Genomic DNA, 25,656 nt, shown 5'->3' with positions numbered 1-25,656 from the left:
ATCTAATGCTGCCTGGAAACCAACAAGGACGGGAATAAGAGCTGAATTACTGGATTGTTCTCATACCTGAGAACTACACATTCTAACTTCAAAGCTCAATTTATCAACTGAAAGGAGAGACGTAAGAGTTCAATTGTTCAGTTAGAAATTCCTCTACTTAATTTACTAAGAAAATAAAGTATCTTGCAATGTAAAGCAATATCAAGCTTTGGATAGTAGCTTCTGTTTATTTGGTTTTTGTTTGCTTGATCTTGAGACAGAGTCTCCCTGTAGCCCTAGTTGACTTGGAACTGGGTAGACTAGGCTGGCCTGTATCTCACCAGAGATCCTGTCTCCACCTCCAGGAGTGATGGGATTAAAGGTATATGCCACCAGACCCAACTGAAAAGGTTAACTTTTGAACAGTTAAGGATTTGACTAAAGGCTAAATTATAATTAAGTTTCTGCAAGACAACAGGTTGGGATTTTAGGGACATCTGATGATAGATGGATTCCAGATTCGATATTTATTTCCTTAACTAATCTAGTCTGGTGAGCACTGTCATGTGTTGTTATTATGCTCTGAGTGCTGATGGTCAAAGGTCACAATCTGATAGCACCAAAGTCATGTATAAAGTCACTTTGGACTGGGGTTGGGGTTTGTTTTGTTCTGGTTTTTTTGCTTGAGTTAGGGTCTCACTATGCAGCCCAGGTTGGCCACAAACTTACTATCTTTCTGCCTTAGTCTCTCCCAAGTGCTAAAATTACAAGTGTAATTTCACCACACCTGGTTTATGTTGGACTTGTTTACACACCCGGAATGTAATACAATTGAGCACATATTAAAGCCTAAAAGGGGTAGCTTTAAAGAAAAACACTGAAGAGTTTTGCATGGCGTTATGAATGCTATTCTACAATGTTAATTATATTAACTAGAGACATACAAGTGTAATTTCACCACACCTGGTTTATGTTGGACTTGTTTACACACCCGGAATGTAATACAATTGAGCACATATTAAAGCCTAAAAGGGGTAGCTTTAAAGAAAAACACTGAAGAGTTTTGCATGGCGTTATGAATGCTATTCTACAATGTTAATTATATTAACTAGAGACAGAATCAAGAAGGCTTTGGTTATACCATGTACTGTGTCTAGAAGTTAGGGACGGTGTACAGCGAACTGTTAATAACCATAGGCGAGGCTCTAAAGACAGACTCAGAAATCCACACTGGAAGACTACAGGGTTACTGACTCACACATATGCAGTTAAGAGATGAAACACAGTGAGGGAGGAATGGGGGGCTGTTCTATAAAGTCGGCAGTGCAGCTTCTGCAGTTTTTCTTGGGAATAAGAAATGTAGTCCTCTGCTGAAATCTGCACCTCAAGGTATTAAGAGCTGGGGATGCACCTTACACCATCACATGATCCTTACAAACATCCTTTTTCCTAAACAAGTATGTGTCACAAATCACTACGTGTTCATACTGGAGACAATGTCAACTCTGAACAGGAGCAGCTGGTCCCACACAGCAGCTCTGTGGAGGTGACCACTGGGTGGTGGGAAGAAAGGGAAAACCTGCAGATAGCCCACCAACATGGCAGCTTCTGTCTGTGCTCTTTCTCAGGGCAGAGCTTAGAAAGCTGTTCTAAATAGAAGAGCTACAGCGGCTGTTTTTCCAAGTCATTACCTTAACAACCTAAAAATAAAGTAGCAAAATAGTTGTGTTTTCAAATTATCATAAACAAAAGGGAAGTCACTCTTCATCCATGTTTCCCAATAATGTACACCACACTGCAAGACCTCAAGATAACACTAGGTGGAGCTAAGACATTCGGCACTCTTTAAAAATTTAACTTTTACTTTATGTGTATAAATAGGCATCTTGTCCACATGTGTATAAGGGAACCCACGTGTGCAATGCTTGAGGAGACCAAATAAGGGAATCAGATCGGATCTTATGGGCGGCTGTTAGTCACCATGTGGTGTGGGAACTGAACTCAGGTCCTCTGCAAGAACAGCCAGTGCTCTTAACTCGGAGTCATCCCTCAGTCCCCATTCTAGATTCACTCTCTTTTTTTTTGGGGGGGGGGGTCTTCTTGTTGATTGTTTTTTGACAGGGTCTCCCTAGTCACAGCCCACCTGGAAGCCACGATGTGAACCAGAGTGGCCTAAACCTCACAGAGATCCACCTGCCCCTGCCTCCTTTAGGGCTGGGATTAAAGGTGCACACCACCACACCCGGCGTCCATTCTGCATTCTTTTTTTTAAATTCATTATTATTATTTTGTGTGTATTCATGTATTGCCTGAATGTAAATAAGTGCACCCATGTCGTGCAATGCCCAAGGAGGACAGAAGAGGCTGTCGGATCCCCTGGGACTGGAGTTATGGACAGTTGTTAGCTGCCATGTGGGTGCTGGGATTTGAACACGGGTCTTCTGCAAGAACCACCAGTGCTCTTAACCACTGACCCATCTCTCCAGCCCCCATTCTGCTTTTTTTTGGTCTTTTTGAGACAGGGTCTCCCTGTAGCCCCAGCTGTCTGGAACTCACTATGTAGACCAGGCTGGGCTCGAACTCACAGAGATCTGCCTGCCTCTGCCTCCCAGTGCTGGGATTAAAGGCATGTGCCACCACGCCCAGCACCCATTCTGCATTCTTAAATAGAGTGTGTTACCAGTTTTTGTTTTTGTTTTTCAGGGGTCAGGAGGGGAGTTCACTAAGATGAAAAAAATGTAAACCCCATTAACACTGAATGATTTCACACACAAAACAACAAAACAGAATTACTTTGGTGTATCAGCTAAAAAGAAATTTTCTTAAAAATAAGTAACTTATTTTGGGAGGCAGAGGCAGGCAGATCTCTGTGAGCTTGAGGCCAGCCTGGTCTACATAGTGAGTTCCAGGACAGCTGGGGCTACAGGGAGACCCTGTCTCAAAAAGACAAAAAAAAAAAAAGGAACTTAAGGAGCTGGAGAGATGGCTCAGCAGTTAAGAACACTGTCTGTTCTTACAGAAAACCTGGGTTCAAATCCCAGCACCCACATGGCAGCTAACAATGGCCTGTAACTCCGGTTCCAGGGGATCCAACAGCCTCTTCTGTCCTCCTTGGGCACTGCACGACACGGGTGCACTTACCTACATGTAGGCAATACACGCATACAGCATACATATAAAATAAAATTAAAATTAAAAATTAAAAAAAGTAACTTGAAAGCTAGTCAAAACTTCCAATTTCAAGACTGAGTCAGAACTTTATCTTTTTTGCTTTAAAACCAACCCAAATTAATAAGAATAAAATCCCAAATATAAACTTCATTTTGATCTTTAAAAAAACTGAAAATAAAGGTCCAGCAAATTGGTTCATTGTAGCCAGGCATAGGGGCACATGCCTTTAATCCCAGCACTTAGAAGGCAGAGGTAGGCAGATCTCTAAGATGGAAGTCAATCTGTTCTACATAGGAAGCTCCAGGCCAGCTGGGGCTACAAGGAGACCCTGTCTTAAAGACAACAAGGCTCAGTGAATAAAGGTGTTTGCTGCTGCGATGGCTAATCCTGGGTGTCAACTTGACTGGATCTGGGATTGACTGAAATGAGAGAGATCTTCTTGACTGGATCATCTGAAGCTGGAAGACCCACCCTAAATGTGGGCGTGACCATCTGACGGCAGCCTGTGTAAAAGGCCAGGGCAGAAGGAGCTCTTGCTTTGTTGCCCCTTCCCTTCTCTCTCACTGGTGAGTTCGTCTTGCTGCTGTAGACTGAAGACTAGCTGGTCTTTTGGAATTCGTCAGACCTTCAGCGCCAGATTGGGACTACTGAGACATCCAGCCTCGTGGACTGAGTGACTATGGAGTCTCAGCCTCTCCAGTGTGGTACAGCATTGTTGAACTACTCGGACTCTATCCTGTGAACTAAGTTAATAAATCTCTATACACATATATTCATTCTATTGGTTCTATTTCTTTGGAGAACCCTGACTAATACAGCTGCCAAGCCTGATACTCACATGGCAGGAGAGAACCCACTCCTGTGAGTTGTCATCGCACCTCCAACAACAGCCCATACACACACTCTTGCACACAAAATAAATAAATAAAATAGAATAAAAACTGAAAAAAGATACTTGCATCTAATTCAAATTACTTTATCTACAAAACACTAAAATCATTATGCTGATCTGTCACTCACCCAGGTTTATGTCTTGGGCCTTTGAGCATCAGGCCTCCATCCACAGATCTCTTCGAAAGTCCATGGTCCTGGCTGGGATCCACAAACTTAAACACATGTGAGCTGCCAAACTGCACTTTCATGCCACTCTGCAGCATGGTGGTCTCTGAGATGCGCTGGCCATCCACATAGGTCTCCGCATCCATGCTTCTGGGTGTCACAGTGACCACTCCATCCATGTTGGTAAGATCACAGTGATGGGGCTGAATTCCTGGGCCAAACAACTGAGAAGAGGAAGAGACAGAGCACACTCCCATCATGGTACACAGTATCTAAAAGCAGAATTTTAAAACTGCAAATTCCGACCTAGCATGCTGGCACATGCTTTGAAATTCCAGCACTTGGGAGGCAGAGGCAGGTAGATGTCTATGAGATCAAGCCTAGCTTGTCTACACAGAGAATTCCAAACCAGCTGGGGGCTACAGGGAGACCCTGTCTCAAACAAACCAAACAAAAAACCCTGCAAATTATCCTTTTATGATAAATATAATCTAAAAAGCCCTGGATTTTTAAAAATCTTTTTTTAATAAGTGAATTCCCCCCCGCCCCGTGTGTGTGTGTGTGTGTGACATATATAATATATATGGTCATATTAAATACTTAGTAATTAATGGATAAATCTATATAGACAATTACGATTTTAAAAAATTCCTACCTATGCTCTACTACTGTAGTAAAAATGAATCAAGCTGGCTTGTGGTGGTTCATGCCTTGATACCAGTACTCGGCAGGGGAGGGGAATCTCTATGATTTGCAGTCCAATCTGGTCTACATAGCAAGTTCCAGGCCAGGGCTACAAAGTGAGACCCTGTCTCCATCCACGCATGTACACACACAGACACAGACAAAGACACACACACAGACACACACACACAGACACACACAGACACAGACACACATACACACAGACACACACAGACACACAGACACACAGACAGACAGACAGACAGACAGACACACACACACACACACACACACGGAATGAGTTAATCGTAGAACTGAAAAACCCTATCATTTTACAATAGAGAACCAGGTACAAAGTGCTTCGGCCCAGTTCAGTGTCAAATCCTGACACTGCTTCTTCCTTCTGTCAAGGTTTGCTTTAAGTACTTAAGATGTTCATCTCATGTTGATTGGAAGCTACTGGTATCTGCTAGGCCCAGTGGTAGGATTGTCTCTACTTTATCTCTTTCATCCTGAAACAGACCTAGGAGATGTTATCAGCACTTTCACCTTCTACATAGAAGGAACAGACAGAAGGGAACTGTTTCAAACCAGTCCAAGTTTCTGAAAGTGGAGTTGACACAAACACACTCTGCCCACCACACACTAAGTTAGATAAAAATGGCTCAGAATAGATGAATGACTTACAGCTAAATAGAAGGCATATCATTGTGATTCATCCACATGCTGCTGGCTCCCTGGCATGTGCTTATTACTTTCTGCTATGTGGGAACTACAGCAAAAGCTTAGGCAGCATGCATAACCATATACCTGGATAGAGTTGTCGTCGAACTTTTCTGTACCAACTTCAGTCACACTTAATTGAAGGCGGTACAGCTTTGGCTTGTCTCTGGAATCAGAGCCATCTGTGAGAAGAGAAAGAATAGAGCTGTATTTGTGAAGTCTAATGTTCTCGTCATGTTTGAATCAAATAAAAGGTCATCTGACTAAGGACAATACAGTTCTTACTTCTCAGAATTTCTTTCCAAGAAGTCTCCAACTTACATTATACAATTCAACAAAGTGGACACAGAAACTTCAAAGAAGCAACTCGGCTTCTGTTCAATATAAAAGGCTAAGACTACCCTCGACTCCAACATTTTCTGGTTTCATGCTTTTATTTTACCAAACTTCCCTAGACCTCCCTTAGTGATTCTGAAGACGGAAGTGTACTGACAACAGAGAGTGAGGGACATCCAACCATGACCTCAGCCTCTGTAGGACAAAAGTGCTGTGCACTCTTAAGAGTCCCCCGCACAGCACAGCTGCTGAGGCACAACTGTATCGTGATGGGGCTTTTAACTGTGCGACCCTCCCAGCTCACCCAGACACCCAAGGTCCTAGGGGTAAGGCCTGGGTACCACTGTCCCAAGGGACTCCAATGTCTACCGCCAACAAAAGATGCTAAGTCTAACGAAGAACTTCCTCCAGGAGAGCTGGGGTCAAGGGCAGAAAGGAAAGGTTTTTTTTGTTTTTGTTCTTAACACCTTTCTGAACTATCAGAATGTAATTTCTAGAAGCTTGGAAACTTCTGTGGGCAGGAGCAGAAGGGCAGAGGACGCAGCACTGTCACCCTGTCCCCGCTCACTCCTGACTTACTTGGTACAAGAGGGTTTTCACTGAAGAGCTCCCTGGTTGCAGGGTCAACATATAACAAAGTGTACCTCATAGAATACAACTATTAGTACACAATTTCAAGCTTCTATACATATACCACAGCCATGACATTTGGTCTAGGCTGCAAACACCACAAAAGGTGAGTGTCTGCCAGACTTGTTTCATGACTGATCAAGTAACTTTCAGTCACTTATTCAAATCTGCAATCACCGGAATCAGATGTTAGCTACAAGAAGTTCAGAAGGTCAACATTTGGAGGGTGTAGGCACATAAAGACTGCTAAAGTCTCTGTCAGCCTGTGAGGTGGTCTAAAATCTTACAAACCAAAGACACTATGAGTGTGCAGGTCTGTTAGCACTGAGTACACAAAACAACATCCTAATGATGTAATTTTCTCTTTACAAAGAACTCTAGAACTCTAAGACACAAGGGGAGGTAAGATGAGACTAGAGTGTCCATCTAACACCAGTACCCAGTGTGAACCCCAACATGGAGACTAGAGTGTCCATCTACACCAGTACCCGGTGTGAACCCCAACATGGAGACTAGAGTGTCTATCTACACCAGTACCCGGTGTGAACCCCAACACGGGTTGGTTGTGTTGCTTCCCTTCATGCTCAGACACCGATTCTCAAGTCTAATTGCTCTTACGAACGCTCGATTTGAACGAGACATCAAAATCACTTAAGAAGCTAAGCATGGTGGTACATGACTAATCCTAGTACTTTGGAGGCTGAGGCAGGAGGATCAGGACTTTAAGGCCAACCTCAACTACATAGTGAGACCCTGTCTCAAAAACAAAACCAAAGCCACCTGGGCTCTTCCTGGATTGGGCAGTCTATAGACTCTTCTAGAACGTTTACTCCTGTGTTTGCTCCAACTGTCCTAAGCAGCTCACAAACCACTGACTTGGTTCCCCCTTGGTGGCTAGGTCAGACTGGCCTTCTGTAAGAATCAATGTGCTAAAAGCAAACAATTATACTAAAAACAAGAGTGATACAGGCACACAAACCACACAAATGAATCACAAAGAAGCCAAAGGAGCAAAATAGTAACTGTGTGAGTCAAGGCCAAAGAACACGAAAGACACATCTGCTGGGGGAGCAAGTTCCTACCAATCTTCTGTGAAATAGCAAAGAGATACACTATCCACCTTCTACACCACAGAAGAGGAAGTAACAGAACAGGGAGAAAGTTGCTTTCCCCATCTCTCCTTTCTTAGCACTTCACTGTAACAACAGAAAACCAGACACAAGCTTGTGAAGACTGTGGAGAACCTAAAGGCCACAGGCTCAGTGGGTGACAGAACATCTGGTCAAAGCTGGGTGAGAGGGCTGAGTGAGGAGGAGCAGCAGCCCACCTGTAGGTCTGCACTGGAAACTGATAATCTCACAAACACAAACACTGCAAATACTCCCTCAACCCCCATTCCAAATGGCCTGTCTCCAAAGAACACTTTATATAGTCAACTGCCCACAGTACCTGATGCCTCTCCAGTAAAGAATCAGGAGATCTGTAGCTTTTTCCGGGCAGGCCAGCACTAAGCTACCTCATGGCAGATACAGTACCAAAGCTCCAGCCCAAGTTTCAGATTGCAAATTTTTCTGATTTTGTGATATTTACATATATCTAATATATCTTGATGATGGACTCCAAGTTTAAACATGAATGTTAGGACGACCTCACATACACCTGGACAAACATGTACAGAAAACTGTATCCAACATATCTGGTATGCCTCAGTGCTGACTACACCCACTTTCAGGTGTGGCACTTTCCCTTCTGGCATCATGTGAACACTCAAAGTTTCCATTTTTCAGGTGAAGAGTGCTCAGCCTGTGACCTATGAAAGGGACACAGACCATGACACAGCCCTAGAGCACGTAAAGGCCCTGTTTTCAGTCTAGGACAATTCTGTAGCCAGTCCTCTGTCTTCATTCACTTCTGAGGGTGAGTGTGGGAAACAACGGCAGCAAAACAAGCTTCCAATACATGAGATCAGGTCTGGGTGGGAGACCTGAGAAGGCAGGAACAGGACAGAGCTACATTCTTACACAGTGTTCAGTCAACACTATTTACCCACCAGGTTCTGCCACGTGTCCCAGTTATAAAAGTAGTATTAAGCATAGCATTACCTTCATAAGTGTGATAGCTGTAGTAGGCAAAGTGACTCCTTCTCCCTGGGGTTAAGAGACATGCCAGGACCCAGGTGAAGGCAGCATCGGCAGACAGAGACCATGCAGAATACGTGGGAGAGGGAAGGAGGAGAAGAGATGCAGAGGGTGAGCTTCAGTGAGACATTGCAAAGGAAGAAAAGGCACATTTTATCCGCAAGCTTTCAGAGCTGTGCGGACAAGACTACAGGAGACCTCAGTCAGTGTTTTAGAAACCAGGGCAGACTGTTGAGGAGAACAGCAGGACAGCAGGTGAGTCACCAAGCAGCAGGACAGCAGGTGAGTGAACCTGAGTGTCACCACCCCCACCTGCTCACTTCTGTTTAAAGGTCACACTCAGGTTCAACACAAAGAAAATAACCCAGCACACTGGCTTTCATTCCTCTACAATGCTGTAAACACATACCTGCGTATTGGAAACCTGCCCACAGCTGGCAGGTCCTCCACACAAAGGGCAAACGCAGCTGATACTATGTCTCTAGTGGAAATATAGGCCTTTATCCATTCATAACATATGAATATGCATAGGTACTGTTTTCTCATAGAAGGAAAGTGTGTGCTCAGCATACTGAGAGCAATTAATAACGAAGACACAGGCATCATGACCTAAAGAACACGGCTCTGGCGCAAGGAAGACCTTGTTCCAGCACTGAGCCTTGCCACCAAACCCCTGACTTGGACAAAGGTAATGTCTTCCCACCTTGGACACTTGTGCACTGATGAGGACAGTCTCACCACAGCCCAGAGGATTTGGAAGGGAGTACAGACCTGGAGAGAGTCATAGACACTGAGCATGGATACCACCTGATAACAGCAGAGAGATAGTCCTATTCATCTCAATCACTGCTCTGTCTATACAAGAGCTCAGTAAATGCTGACTGAAGGTATCGGAGGCACCAAGAAATGTATTAATGAGTATGCAGGAAAGCTGTGCCAGTGTTCAGTGAGAAGTAGCACAAAACTACTATCTATCAGCTTCCACAAAAAATAAATAAAACATTTAGAAAGTATAAACTAAGACGTCAAAACAGAAACACTCCATAGACTATAAGGTTAGGAGCTCGATCTGTGATGCTGGTGCTCTATCTCGAAGGCCCAAAACAGGCCCGACAAGCCCCTCTGCTGTCCACCAAAACAACGTTCTACTACTCAGTGGGAATCATTCTGTCAGCTGCTAACAGTTAGTACTCTTCAACTGTCAAACCTCTGGATCTGGAGAAAATAAATTTAAGTTCTAGCACTGAAAGAATATTTTAATGAACAGACCCCATGCTTGAAAAAGAGCCTAAAGGGGCTGGAGAGATGGCTCAGCGGTTAAGAACACTGACAGTTCTTGCAGAAGACCTGGGTTCGAATCCAAGCACCCACATGGCAGCTAACAACGGTCCGTAACTCCAGTTCCAGGGGATCAGATAGCCTCTTCTGTCCTCCGGGAGCACTGTATGACATGGGTGCACTTACCTACATAACACTCATACACGTAAAAAAATAAATAAAATAATAATAATAATAAATATTTTTTAAAAAGGGCCTAAAAAAGAAAAAGTACATTAAAAACAAATGGTATTTTCACTCTAGTTCTTCCTTCAGACAAACAAACAACAATGCTTTTCACAGTAACACTGGGACATGCCTCCAATTTACAGTGAGAAAGTTAAACTTCAAATGAATTTCCCAGAGGACTAAGGGGCAAAGCAACACTAAAATATTCCTCACAAACATCTAAGCAATGAAAACACGTCCTCAGGCAAAGCTAAGTGTAGAACTACTACCCTAGAGCCACACTCAAACCACACACAAATTAGAGCGGCACTCACAACATTACTATTCTATTCTGTACCAGATAACCCAGCTGTCTCCTAAGATTCTTGAACCACAAACACCATATCTAGTCTGTAGTTAAATTTTAATAGCCAGCTGTGAGAAATTAAACCAAGTTTACAAATAAAAATGGACACTTAAAAAAAAAAATCAAGGAAAAAAAGTTCCTGTCCAACAACCACACAGTTATTGAAACTTGTTCCATTTTATGCTATTTTTTCTATAATTACTAATTGGGCTTTCCTTTAATTACTAATTAGGGGAGGTGGATGAAATATCTTTATAATATTTAATAATACAGGCCACATAATACTATTTTAAATGAGAAATGATGTAACTTTGGTTGAATGGTAAGTATGCAAACACACTACACAGAAATGTGTGCATATATAAAATACTGATTCAATAATGTCAATGTATTTGTCTAGCTGATAGTTTACGACAACAGCGTTAGCGTTCTTATAAGTTTCTACAAACAATGCATTTAGAGGACTACTGTGAAAATAAACTTAGAATATTATTTTAAAATACCCTTCTGGTTACTAAGAGATTTTGTGTTAAATCTAAGGGTATTCCTTTTGGATACTGTTCATATATCATCAACAATAACAGAATTCACTCTGTCTGACTCTCTCTCAAATCAGCTTTAGGAAGAGTAAATTCATTTTGTTTCTAGTACATTAACTATTTTACCACAGTTACTTTGGAAATTTTTTTCTTAAAACTTTACATTTTTAAAATGCTACACATTATTTTGTCTTGTACAATATTCATTTTTGAACATGTAAATTTTATTTCTATGCATGAATATATGTCATCTGTGACCTAGTTTTTTTAAAAAATAAGTATTTTCTTGGGAATGGAGAGATAACTCAGCGGTTAAGAGCACTGGCTGCTCTCTCAGAGGACCTGGGTTCAATTCCCAGCACTCACATGGTAGCTAACAGTCTGTAACTCCAGTGCCAGGGGATCCAATGCCTTCTTCTGGCCTCCTCAGGCACCACAGAGCACCAGTGCACTTACACATATGCAGGCAATGCACTCATACACATAAAACAATGTATATTTTTTAAAATGTCATTTTCTAAATGTTACAATTTTTAAGTAAATTGGACACCAACACAATGCATTAGAAAGAAGAAACACTTAAAACTACAACTGCCTGTTCCTCACTTTTCTTGCTGTGGCTGGCCTTCTCACCTGGGCTTAACTCTACTAAGTAGGGCAGTTTCTCAGGGGGAAGAGCAGAGCCATAGCCAGATCCATCAGCTCTCTCCTTCCCCTTCAGCAGCTTCCCTTCAACGTGTTTCTTCATTTTCTTTGGGATATAGTCCGGAGGCCTCCTCTTCAACTGAAAGACTAAAATCCCTAGAACAGACAATGATAATTATCAACCAAGCAGGTGGGGGTCGGAGGTGGAGGTAGGAATGGGGGAAGGGTCACTGATTGACAGTCATGCCCTAAACATTATCAAGATGACTTAATTTAATAACATCTGCCCAGGAGTTAACGGAGCAAAAGCTCCCCATTTATATTTTAATTCAGTGAAAGAAGTAGTTGTCTCCGCTCTGAAAACTCCAACAAGCAGCATGCAAAGATTATTTTTAGTTAACAGCTAGCTACCTAAGGACATCAGATGCTTGTAAACAATGTAAACAACCATATTAACTTAAGAATAAACCAGAAGGCCATGCTTGGTGGCACCCAGGAGGCAGAATCAGGCAGATCTCTGGGAGTTCAAAGCCAGCCTGGTCTACATAGTGAGTTCCAGGCCCACAGGGAGACCCTGTGTGAAAAAGACCAAAGAAAAAAAGAGTAAACCAGGTGTGGTGGTGTACATCTTAATCCCAGACTCAGAGAGGCAGGGGGATCTCCACAAGATTAAGATCAGTCTTATCTATAGCAGGTTCCAGGCCTACTGGGGCTATGCGGATACCTCGTCAATAAATAACCAAGTATGTTTTATTTATTTATTTAGAAAACTCTATAATCAACATATTCACACACATAGAATTCAAAGCAATTTTTAAAATAAAGCTTAACTTTTGTAACTATCTAGAAAAAATATAAAGTATTTTAGTGGAGCTAGAAATCTGCTTACTCTGAGGTTTTATTTTGAAGCTATCACTCTATAGTCAACAGTGACATGTTTAAGTGGCAATGACTTTTATGTCTTCATTACTATAAAAGCACTCACAAGTTTACTTGCGGTGCCAATCTTAACGTTAGAAACTACATTTCATCAAAAACAAAGCTTTCAATACTTTGCAACTTTTAATTAGAGAAAGGCATTTGAATAATGGCAAATGTGAATTCATTACAAGTTGAGCGTACTAATCCAAACACTTGAAATACAAAGTACTACCAATTCCTACACAACACAAATGGAAAACAAACTCATGGCAGGAAGCAGGCAAAACATGGGCATGTTGGAGGCCTCGTTATAAAGGCAAAGGCCCTCCAAAATCTGAAAACTCCGAAGATCTGGAACACTTCCTGCCCCACATATTTTGAATGAGGATTATTCAGCCTGTACCTGAAATGACTATATTCCTGGACAGCTATAAGTTACTTTCCCCATCATCACAAACCTGTTCAAATACCACATAGCTCAGGTGGTCAGTACAGGCAGTGTTTTATAGCTGACCGTAACAATTATCTTCCAGTGCTAAGTCTCACTGTTCACCTGTCATGTTACCCTCTGCACAGGAAACTCACAGGAGCTGAGCGTGGCCCCAAAGGCAAGGGTACCGCTGAGGAACGGTGCAGCCTATGAAAGACCTGGGCAACCGCAGCACAGATGCATCAAAAAACATTTACATATATATTTTCTATGTCACCCCATAAACAGGGGCAGCAGAAATCTGACCAGCAGACTACAGAGGTAATCCCTTAACAATTAAGTTTACTCTTTACCTTTGTCACTTGGCCATTCCCTGAAGATCTGTAGAGGGCACTCATCATCATCAAGAATAATTTCCTTAGCACCTCTTTCATCAGAATGCTGGGCTCCAGGAGGAAGCATAACCTAATAAAATAACGAACAAAAAAAAGCAAATCAGAAGTACTCAAAGGAAGCACTGCTGTTTGTTGTTTAGCTGTGGTTTTGAGGCAGCGTCCTGATGTATGGCCCAGGCTGGCCTCAGATTCTCCTGCCTTCTGAGAACTGGTGATGCAGCACTATGTCTGGCTTCAAAGTACCATTCTGCATGAGTTAAAATTTAAACTTATGTCTGATGTTAGTGCTCACCTTTAATCCTAGCACCTGGAAGGTAGAGGCAGGTGGAGTTCTGTGAATTCAAGACTGGTCTACATAGTGAGTTCCAAGAGTTCCAGACCAATCAGGGCTACATAGTGAGACCCTGTCTCAAAAAAACAAAAACAAAACAAAAAACCAACAACAACAAAAAGACAAGGGGGCAGAGGCTGGAGAGATGCTCAGCAGTTAAGAGCACTAGCTCACTAGCTACTTTTGCAGAGGGCCCAGATTCAGTTCCCAGGACCTATCATGGCAGCTAACAACCATTTATAACTACAGTTTCCAGTGGATCTGAAGCCCTCTTCTGACCTCCAGAGGCATCATACTCATGGGTACATTACATACATGCAGGCAAAATACTCAATATACACAAATTTTCTTTAAATTTTAATTTACCAACCACTATCAATTTCCATAAAAATCATTAACAAAAATATAGGAAATATTTTCAAATAAAAAGATCAGGAACCTGATTTGGTAATTTTTATTCAATTGCCTCTTAAGAACAAGACTAAGTATTGTCATTTATTACAAATTTTCATGTGGAAAAACCATATAGAACGGTTAACCTTCAAGTAATTTCTCCAGCAAAGAAAACTCCTCTACTGCCATCTTCAACCTCTGTAGCTCCTATTCCATCTTTTCACATTCAAGCAAATATTTATAAAGAAAGTAATTTCATATAATTTGAAATTGTTTAATGTACCTGTCACAAAACAAGGGTCCAAAACAATTTTTCTTGTAGATAACCTGTATGATTTAATTTTAAGTAGACCACTTAGGGATATTATGGAACCACTCATTTAACAAACTTTGTCAAACAACTCTTTGATAATAGTGTGTTCACTGTATTCTTAATAATACTCCACTAGCTGGGCGTGTTGGCTCACACCTTGGAAGGCAGAGGCAGGCAGATCTCTATGAGACCAAGGCCAGTATGGCTTACATAGTGAGTTCCAGGTCAGCTGGGGCTACAGGGAGACCCTGTCTCAAAATAGCAAAAAATAAACAAAATCAATAGAACTCCAGGTTCCCAGAAGAGGATGACAGCTCCAGCACACAGGAGGGGAACTACAGCTCCAAGTTCATAGGAAGGGCACCACAACTCCAGCTCACAGGAGGGGATTACAATTCCGGTTCACAGAAAGGGACCACAGCTCCAGGTTCACGGGAGGTGACCACAGCTCCAGGTTCACGAGAGGGGACTATAGCTCCAGATTCATGGGATGGAAACACAGCTCCAGGTTCACGGGAGGTGACCACAGGTCCAGCTCACAAGAGGGGACTATAGCTCCAGATTCATGGGATGGAAACACAGCTCCAAGTTCACGGGAGGTGACCACAGCTCCAGGTTCACGGGAGGTGACCACAGCTCCAGGTTCACGGGAGGGGACCACAGCTCCAGGTTCACAGGAGGGGACCACAGCTCCAGGTTCATGGGAGGGGACCACAGCTCCAGGTTCACGGGAAGGGACCACAGCTCCAGGGAGGGGACCACAGCTCCAGGTTCACAGGAGGGGACCACAGCTCCAGGTTCATGGGAGGGGACCACAGCTCCAGGTTCACGGGAAGAGACCACAGCTCCAGGTTCACGGGAGGGGACCACAGCTCCAGCTCACGGGAGGGGACCACAGCTCCAGGTTCACGGGAGGGGACCACAGCTCCAGCTCACAGGAGGTGACCACAGCTCCAGGTTCACAGAATGGGAACACAGCTCTGGCTCTCAGGAAGAGACCACAGCCTTAGTTCACAAGAAGGACTCTCTGCTCCAAGTTCGATGGAAGTGACCACAGCTCCAGCTCACAGGAGGGGACTACAACTCTGGCACCTGGAAGGGGATCTCAGCTCCAGTCACTGGGAGGTCCAGACCACAACTCCAGGTTTATAGGAGGAGACCCCAGCTTCAACTCCCAGAAGGGCGCTCCCACTTTAGGTTCTTAGGACTACAGCTCCAGGTTCACAAAAGGCATTGACAGTCCCCTCAGCTCTGGCTCACAGAAGACAGGCACAGCTCCAATTCATGAGAGACAACCATAGTTCCAGGTTCACAGGACAGAAACATAGCTCTAGGTTCATGGGAAGAGATTCCAGCTTCAGGTTCACAGGAGGCAGACGCAGTTTCAAGCTCACGAGAGGGGGGTCACTATTTCAAGTATACTGGTTTCTGTCATTTTCCTGTCTCCATTGCTCTGTCCACACAATTATACTTGTGTTTAAGAGAGCATTTTGACGTCTGTGCAGCAAACAAACGCAACAGTAACTTACTGGTTTGAATTTCTTGCTTAGGGGATATGGATAATGGAGAAAACCACCTCTCACCTTCACTTAAGGAGACAGATGGATTGCATGTTTTGTTGTTGTTTTTTCATGGTCAAGGTTCTGGTTGGCTTTTTCTTTTTCTTTTTGGCAATTGCAGACTTCACATCTTCCTCCCTGGCCAGGGGGAGCCAGTGATGAGAGACATCTAACCCAGAGTGGTATTTTGCCAAAAGCCACCACCACCACCCTAGGTCTTCAGCCATTTTCTTTCTTAACTGTTAAGTCCTTTCTTGCCTGTGCAAGAGGTGAACTGGAGCATGGCATGGTAGGGTGGTTGAAACCACTTGCTAGTTTGTGCCTGCCACCATGGGGCGTGGCACCATGCATCCACCCCCATAGCCAACTTTCTCATTCACCCAAAAAAGTCTCAAGAAAGACGGCACTGGAGAAGAAGACAACTGATGGCCTTTAGACACTGCAGGGTTTACATTCTTTCTTCACTCTAATCAGGGTCCACATGAACCATGGCAAGGCTACAGAAACAGAAGCCAAGCCACTGTTTTCAACATGTTGTTAAGGCAAAAGTGTTACCGTAATAGACCTACCACCCTATCATCATGCTTACAGACAAAACCCATTAGACAATTTTGTAGAAACCTGTAATTCCTGTCCACGATGCTTCAAATTAGCTTAAGAAGACGAGGTATTATAGGACCTCTTATGCTAATGCTAGTTTAATCTTTATTAGTATTTTCCATTAAATTCAATATCCTACCACTTCAGGACTAGACCCTTTAGCTATTTCTTCTCGCTCTCTCCATCTGTGCTACCTGTTTTTATGCTTTATCCTTAGAACATGAAGTACTAAGAGTCCCCAGACCAGGCCCATGGGTCAGCCCTGAAAGCCCATTTCCAGTCTGCTCCCTGGGCTTTGAGTCCCCCTGCATTGCTGTGACTCTTTCAGGACAGTGCTCATTTCCATATTCCAGCATAACAGCCAACAAACAGGAAGACCCAAATACTTAGTAATTGACTAGATACACTGAACGAAGGCAGTAAGACTGCTCTACTTTATAAAATGGCAAGCTGAGTGTGCAGGATAGCGTTAGTTGACTGGATTGAGGGAGCCTCAATTGGGGAATTGCCTCCATTAAACTGGCCTGTGGCCATGTCTGTGAGGCACATCTTGATTGTTGAGTGACGTGGGAGGGCCTAGCCCACTCTGGGTGGTGCCACCCCTGGGCAGGTGGGCCTGTGTTGCATAAGAAAGCAGGCTGAGCAGGGACCAGGGGAACAAGTCAGTAAGCAGCACTCCTCCATGGCCTGTGCTCCAGCTCCTGCCTCCAGGTTCCTGCCCTGAGTTCCTACCTTGGGCTCCCTGATGAACTGTGACCTGGGAGATGTAAGACAAATAAACCCTTTCCTCCCCAATATGGTACTCGTCAGAGTATTTTGTCACAGCAGTGGAGAGACAAACTGGAACACTGAGAATATAAAGAATTTCTAATTCAGATAAAACAATGAACAAAGCTTGAGCTGAACTGCCAAAGCTTGCTGAAGATGGTCAGATCACAGCAAAAGGCCAACCACAGCAGAAGAGCCCTCTAAAAAAATCATCAAATATGCTCAGAAAGGACTGCCAATAGTGCCCAGAGTAGGCTTTTACAACGTTAAGTCCCTGATAAAATGCTATTTTACTTTGTAATTTTAACAGTAAAAGCAAGCCACAAATTTTTAAAAGATGAATACGTTACAAAGGTCATCATCACATACCAAATCATATAGTTCTATGAACTGATGAGTACCAGACTCATATAAAAACCTCTCCTTGGCAAACACTTAAGGAAGGCCAGTTTTAGGCATGATGCTAAGCATTCAGGTACAGGAGAAAGACAGCTATAGAGATCAGTGGACGAGACAAGCACATACTGCATACCACATAAATAAACCAAGTGACAATGAGCAAAGGTGCCGAAGTGTTCCGTGGGGGGAGAACACAAGTCTTTGCAACAAAAGCCGCTTGACCAACTAGGTATCTCAATGGGGGAAAAATAACTTGAAAGGAACATACTGATTTAAATAGAAAAGCTACAACTAAAAATTAAAGGTATGAACCGGTGAGATGGCCCAGCAGATGAAGGCACTTGTCACTAAGCCTGACAACTGAGTTCGAGCCCCAAGACACACACAGTGGAAGGAAAAACCAATTCCTGCCCATAACCTCCACATTCAGACCATGATGCAGGCATGTGGACACATACAAAATCATAAATAAATATAAGGCAAAAAAAATTAAATTAAAGGTAGACAACAGGGAATGATGGAAGCGTCTGCAACCCTGGAGAAGGCTAACTCCTGACATCACAGAAACGACAGAGGAGAGACAGGTAAGAAGCCAGACTTAACGAAATTCAAAACCTTTTACTTCATGAAAGACATCATTTTCAAAAGGAAAAGACAAGCAGAGACCTACAGTACAACACAAACAGAACTGGATGCTAAGACTGAAGCTCTGATCAGCTACCACTGCATGGCAGTGAGAACAGTCACATTTAAACACAAACAGAACAAGTGATTCCAAGTACAGGTGAGGAACAGGAACAACTGGAACGCTTTTCCAGTAAGGGGTATAATGCTGTCCACTCTGGAAACCAGTTTTCTAGTTTCCCAAAAAGATACATGCACATCACCATATTAGTAAGTCATTACAGTCGTGGGTAAGCAATCATGCAAGATAAAACATGTCTGTAAGCAGACCTGCACACATATGCTCACAAATAAAGAGTCAAAACCTGAAAAACACCAACAGTCCCGTCTGTGTAGTGAATGGCAGTTAACGCAGAAAATCACAACACGGCCCACATGCAGAGGGTAAGTGCCTTCGGAGTACTCAGCCACAAATGGACGTACACTACCCCTCTCCACTCAAGGCTCACAGCTACTGAGGAACGGAGGGACAAGAAGACTGTCAGAGCCAGAGGGTGGGGGAAGAACAGACCAAATCAGTGTCTTCTAGACATGACAGGACCGTTGTGCTCATGAACTCACCAGCAGCTGTGGTTGCCTGCACAAGATGAGGCCAGTCAACACTCCACCATGGAGCAGGGAGGGACTCCCAAGCCTCCATCTCTGAGGAGCTACCAACAGTTGATGGCTTTGGGAGAAGGCCCTGGTAGGTGGACTGCATTGAAGTGGATGGCCCCATACCCGTGAGTATATGGGCAACACAAACAGAACTCAGTGGATTTTTTTTTTTTTTTTTTTAAAAAAAAAGGAGGAGATAAAGTTAGGAGGGGGTGAGGAGTGGGAGTTGATCTGGGAGAGTTAGGGAGGGGAGTGAGGAATAAATAGATCAAAATATATTGCATACATGTATAGAATTATTTTTTAATATTTTATTTATCATTTTTATGTGTATGAGTGTATTGCCTGCATGTACGAAAGTGTGCCCATGTCGTATAAGGACTGTGGAGGCCAGAAGAGGAAACTGGATCCCCTAGAACTGTTGTTAGATGCCATGTGGGTACTGGAAATCGAACTCAGGTCTTTTGGAAGAACAGCAAGTGCTCTTAATTGCTGAACCACCTCTCCAGCCCCACATGTATAAAATTATTAAAGAATAAAAATCTTTTTTTAAAAAAACCCAGGTGTGTCATCTAGCCAGCCTAGCCGATTCTACGTCTACATTCAATGAAAGAAGCTATCTCCAAACCTGGAGGTACAGAAGCTATCAAGGAAGAGTCCAATGCCAACCTCTGGCTAGCACACAAATAAAAAATGAAATAATAACAAATAAAGAGAGACTCTCCTTTAAATGCAAAGCCCTAGTGTGAGTAGCACTAGGAGACCTGCCTACTTGGTAGTTACATACCCGGGCGATGCAGTAGTCCTTGGGGTTTTCTTTCTCCAGACCATACTTCTCTAAAGCTTCAGCTACGGCAAAGTCTGCAGGATCTGTAGTTGACAGCAGGATTGTCTTGTAGGGAATGTTTGGTTTTAAACTGTCTGCATATATTCTCAATGTTCCACCTGAAAAATAAATTATTTTGGCATCCTTGAGTACTTTAAGTAACGGCAGAGGCTCCTAATGTATAGTCCTTAAGGACTGAAACACCAGCTGCAGTGGACCAAGACTCCGCCCCACCGAGGGAAGGAGAAGAAAGGGTTCAGAGTTTGCTGCTGCTTACTTCTTCACTGTTCCCAACTCCCACCTGTGTACAAAGACCTTCTACTTTCTGAACCTCCATCTGAAGCAAATCAGAACCAAAATAAAGTTAAATATTAGCTCCACAAAACAAATCTATTTCTTTTTAAAAGTGAGCTAGAACCAGGAAACCTCAGGTTAACTTTCATGAGGGATCTGCCACCACAGTGGGGCTGTTTTAATCCCAAATACTTCAAACTAAATGTCATTTCTGGGGCCTGGAGGCAGCAAAGCCAAGTAGAGCAGTGTGGGTGTCCTCGGGTGTTCTGTTGTTTGCAGTTCCTTCGTTTAGTGGAATTCTACAAATGCAACATTAATGTCCATCTGGGTCTCATTATCTGCTTCTATTTATAGTGTAAGAAGCCCTGAACCAAACAAATATATTTGCAAATTGAAGCACAGAACCCAAGAAATGTGGTAAAGCAGGGAGATACAATGCCTACCGAACACCCTACCTCCTCCATTGCTCAATCTAAAGATAATAAAATGGTTGAACTATCAAAGAATCTAAAGATCTACTTGTAATAACCATCAGTGACTTCAGGAGGAAACAAACAAGCAGATGAATGAAGGAAGGAAATCGGGTCACAATGTAGAACAGAAAGTCAGCAATAAAAAGTCATGGCCTGGTGAGACAGCTCAGAGGGTAAGGGCACTAGTGCAGGCCTAAAGAACGAGTCCAATTCCCAGATCACACAAGGGACAGGAAAAAAACCACTCCTGAGAGCTGACCGCAGACTTTCACACACATGCCAAAGCAAGTGCACACCTGTACTCACACACATACATGCACAAGTGCACACCTGTACTCACACACATACATGCACAAGTGCACACCTGTACTCACACACATACATGCACAAGTGCACACCTGTACTCACACACATACATGCACAAGTGCACACCTGTACTCACACACATACATGCACAAGTGCACACCTGTACTCACACACATACATGCACAAGTGCACACCTGTACTCACACACATACATGCACAAGTGCACACCTGTACTCACACACATACATGCACAAGTGCACACCTGTACTCACACACATACATGCACAAGTGCACACCTGTACTCACACACATACATGCACAAGTGCACACCTGTACTCACACACATACATGCACAAGTGCACACCTGTACTCACACACATACATGCACAAGTGCACACCTGTACTCACACACATCCTAATTTATTTTGGACTTCTGTTCTTTTTCTAAGTTTTGAACTATGTACTTAGCACCATGCTTACTTCCCTCATCATGTGCTGTTTTGAATTCTACACTTCCTGCAGGATGCATCTTCCTTGGCATTTTTCGTATTGGTTTCTAATACATACAGATACATCAGAAAATGTCATGCTTCATAGCAAAGTAGATGTCTAATTCTTCTATAAGCTCCAGATGTACCTGCAAAACTTTCTAATTAGTGTGTAACATTCCATATCTAGCCATTAGGTCATTATTATGTCTTTACAATTTATTTTTATAATTTGTAATTATGTGTATGTGAGAGGTGCACATGTGAGTGCAGGTACCCATAGGGGCCAGAGGCAACAGATTCCCCTGGAGCTGGAATTACAGGCAGGTCTGAGACACCTGATGTGGGTGCTGGAAATCAACTCAGGTCCTCTTCAAGAGTAGAACATGCTCTTATCCTCCAGGCCCAAGATTATTATCCTCATTTTTGTAATGTTCTGTCCTTACAAATATTCTTTTGAGCTCATATACAGAGAATAGTGCTACATCATTTCCTTTGGCTTTACAGATTAATCAGTTTCTCTCTTGAAATCTAGCTGACAGACAAAGCTCCAGTTCAATGAGAGATCCTGTATCAATGAATAAAGTAAAAAAACAATATAGAAAATGCCTAATGTTGCCCTCTGGCAAGTATGTGCACACATGGGCAAGTGTACCTGTGCACAAATGCACACACACACACACACACAAAATTAAATGTTTAAAATAAATAAAAGTGTCAGCAACACAGATGTGAAATTCAGCAAGAAAACTGAGATTAAAGGAAAAAAGAAAAGAATTCAAATACTGGAGAGATGCCTCAGCAGTTAAGAGCATTGGCTGCTCTTGGAGAGGACCAGGATTCAGTTCCCAGCACCCACACAATGGCTAAAACTGTCTACAACTCCAGCTCCAGGGGCTCCAACGCCCTCTTCTGGTCTCTGTGAGCAGTGCACAACACATGGTGCATTTACATACATGCAGGCAAAACATTCATATACATAAAATAAAAATCAATCAAAAACAAATTTTTAATGTAGAAAAAAGAAACTAAACAAATGTTGATAAAGAAAAACTCAATCAAATAAAAGATACAAATCATCACCAAGAATCTCGATGAAGAGAACACAGAGAAAGAGCTCTAGAAGACAAGCTCAAGGAAGTACCACATTCAGACAGCAGTAAGAATAATAATGAAGATGACCACAATTTCCAAGAACGTGGATACAAAATGAAGAGACTAAACCTAAGAATTCAAAAGGTAGGAAGAGCTACAATAAAAACTAAAGACAGAAAATCTAGTCAATGAAGTAACATCAAATAATTGTCAAATCTAGGGAAATAAATGAACACCTAGGCACATGAGGCAGTTGGAACCCCAAACAGATACGAGCAGAGAAGAACCCTCTGAGACGCACTCTAGTCAGGATGCCAAAACTACGAAACAAAGAAGCAATTCTAAACCATCAGAGAAAAAGTGTCAACTTACAAAGGCAAATCCATCAGAATATTATCAGACACCTCTTAGCAGAAACCCTCAAAGTCAGGAGATCATGGGCTAATATAATTCATGCTATGAAAGTAACCACAAACCACGATGACCATATCCAGTAAGGTTATCTTTTTAAATTGAGAGTGGTATATACTCCGAGACAAAACTAAATAAGGCAATTCATGACCACCAAACCAGAAATCTCACACAGAGGAGAAAGACACTTTCAATTATGAGAGCACAGCAAAGAATAAACTTCATGAGAGAAATAAATGAATACAGGAAAACAACAAAAGTATCAATTATGTTCAACTCAGTCAGGCAGTCCCTAGCACACATCAGGGAGACACAAAGGAACAATAAACGAAGCAACAAGAAACCAACCAACAAATATCAGGGGTCTACAAACCCCAATGATAATAACCCTGAGTATAAATGGTCTTAACTCTCCAATTAAAGAACACAGACTAACCAGTCAGTTAAAAACCAAGATGAAAAGGCTGGAGAGATGGCTCAGCACTTAGGGGCACTTGCTGCTCTTCCAGAGGACTCAAGTTTGGTTCAGACATTGGGCAGCTCACCATCACTGCTAACTTTACCTCCAGGGGATCCAATATCATTTTCTGGCCTCCACAGGCACCCGACACATGAAGCAGACACACAGACACACACATAAATAAAAAAGATCCAAACAACCGTTGTGAAGAAACACCCCTCACTGGCAAAGACAGAAAAACTTAACTGAAAGGATAGAAGTCAATATACCAAGCAAAGGGAACTGGAAACAGGTGGGAGTACCTATGTCTACATGTTAAGTATATTTCAATCCAAAGTCAGTCACAAGAGATAAAGACACTAGGCTCCCTAGTACCCATCACCTTAGCCCTCAAAATTCCCTGGGTCACATAGGAATCCTATTCCATCCCGAATGACACACACCTCACCTTGGCAGAGTGAGTCAATCCCAGCACCTCAGCTTTCAGCCCGGCATGGGGCTCTAGGATCCTCCCCAACCCCAGGCTTGAAATTTGGAGCTCCGTCCCTGAGACTCCCTAGTGCCCGGCCATACTAGCTCTCAGATTTCCTGGGGTTACAGGGATCCTACCTCATTCCAGAACTGAGCACATCTCTTCTTGGCAAACTGAATCAATCCTTACAATCTCAGCTCTCAGCCCAGCCTGGGTTTCTGGGATCCTCACCTGTCCCAGACTTCCAGTTTCCAGTTTTCCATCCTTGAAACCTCCCTATCTCAGCTCTGTTCACCCCAGACCTGCAAATTCCCACCCTACCATATCAGCCAAACTGCTTATGTAGCAGCCCCATTTCATCCTGCCATCCAGGGCTCTGTGCAGTCAATCCTGAAAACACAACTCAGAAGTTGCACTAGCTCTAGCTGAATTAAGACCACTTCTTCCACCCAAATTGCACATCAACATAAACCAGCACCAAAACTGAACACCAAGCACTACTCAGCTGGATACTAACCTGACAAGAAGGGGACGTAACAAACAAGACACAAACAAACATTCAACAAGGACAAGATCACTTATCCATACCAAGACCCAGCATCATGCAAGTCCAGATGCCCAGGCCTCAGTGAAAAACAAGCAATATGAACAACCAAGACAATATGCATATTATAGAAATGAACAGCCCCATGGTAATGTTTCCTGAGAATGACAATCAAGTAGAAGCACAGGACAATGACTTCAAAGTAGCAATTACAAGTATGTTCAAGGACTTCAAAGAGGATATGAACCAAAAACTGAATGAAGACTGAGAACAAAGTCAGATGAAATAACTAGAACAATTCAAAACACAAAACTCTTCATTAAAGAGAGAGAGTCTCTGAAGAAAGGTCAATCTGAAATAAAACCTGAAACCAAAAACTCAGGAACTCAAAAAATGTAGAGGAAAGAAGCACAAAGGAAGTGCAGGAAACGGACAGAGAATATCCAACTCTGAAGACTAGCTTGAGAAAGTGGGTCACTCAACCAAAGAAAAGGTCAGATCTAAACTAAGCCAGGATGGAATATGCGAGACCTCTGGACACTGTAAAAAGACCAAACCTATGGCTCACAGGCATGGAAGGGGAAGAAACCAAGGCCAAAGGTGCAGAAAATATTTGTAACAAAGCCATAGAAGAAAACTGTCCAAACCTAGGGCAAGAAATACCTACCAAGGTATGTACGAAACATCATGTAGACAGGACCAGAAAAGAAGTTCCCCACACTATAGAATAGTCAAAACACTAAACACACAAAACAAAGAAAAGATATTGAAACCTGTGAGAAAGAAAGATCAAGTCACACATAAAGGCAAGTCCAGCCGAATACAGCTGACTTTTCAGTGGAGACCATAGACCAATGTCATATGAATCATGAAAAAATGTATTAGAGCCAAGATTACTACACCCAGCAAAACTACCTGTTATAATTGAAGGAGAAAGAAAAGCTTTCCATGAGTTAAAAAAAAAAAAAAAAAAAAAAAAAGACTTAAGGAATTTATGTCCACAAAACCAGCTCCAGAGAGAATACCCGATGGAATACTTCAGTCAGAAGAGATAAAACTTTTCTCAAGAGGGCACAAAGAATAAATTACTCCAAAACAGTCAACCGAAAGAGGTCTAAGGAAACAGCACTACAACAGGAAT

At 42.7% G+C, this 25,656-nt stretch overlaps 1 protein-coding gene across 10 annotated transcripts in view; it reads right to left on the bottom strand.

The window, feature by feature from the left end:
• Afdn (afadin, adherens junction formation factor) overlaps window positions 1-25,656 on the bottom strand; it is a 130,175-nt gene that overhangs the window by 77,313 nt on the left and 27,206 nt on the right. For 7 of the 10 annotated variants that reach the window (XM_017796841.1, XM_017796852.1, XM_029560999.1 and 4 more), the window contains exons 5-10: window positions 19,934-20,091; window positions 13,461-13,572; window positions 11,745-11,912; window positions 8,685-8,729; window positions 5,704-5,798; window positions 4,171-4,433 (exon numbers count right to left, since the gene is read on the bottom strand). In XM_017796841.1, the coding sequence (XP_017652330.1) occupies window positions 4,171-4,433; window positions 5,704-5,798; window positions 8,685-8,729; window positions 11,745-11,912; window positions 13,461-13,572; window positions 19,934-20,091 (841 nt within the window). The remainder of the gene's footprint in view (window positions 1-4,170; window positions 4,434-5,703; window positions 5,799-8,684; window positions 8,730-11,744; window positions 11,913-13,460; window positions 13,573-19,933; window positions 20,092-25,656) is intronic. The other 3 variants (XM_029561000.1, XM_029561002.1, XM_017796854.1) reach the window with 1 other exon arrangement.

This window comes from Nannospalax galili, unplaced genomic scaffold (assembly GCF_000622305.1).
Source record: "Nannospalax galili isolate Female #2095 unplaced genomic scaffold, S.galili_v1.0 scaffold1873, whole genome shotgun sequence".
NCBI classification, from domain to species: Eukaryota; Metazoa; Chordata; class Mammalia; order Rodentia; family Spalacidae; genus Nannospalax; species Nannospalax galili.
Note: the sequence above shows the minus strand (reverse complement) of the source record. Positions and strands in the feature narration are given on the sequence as shown.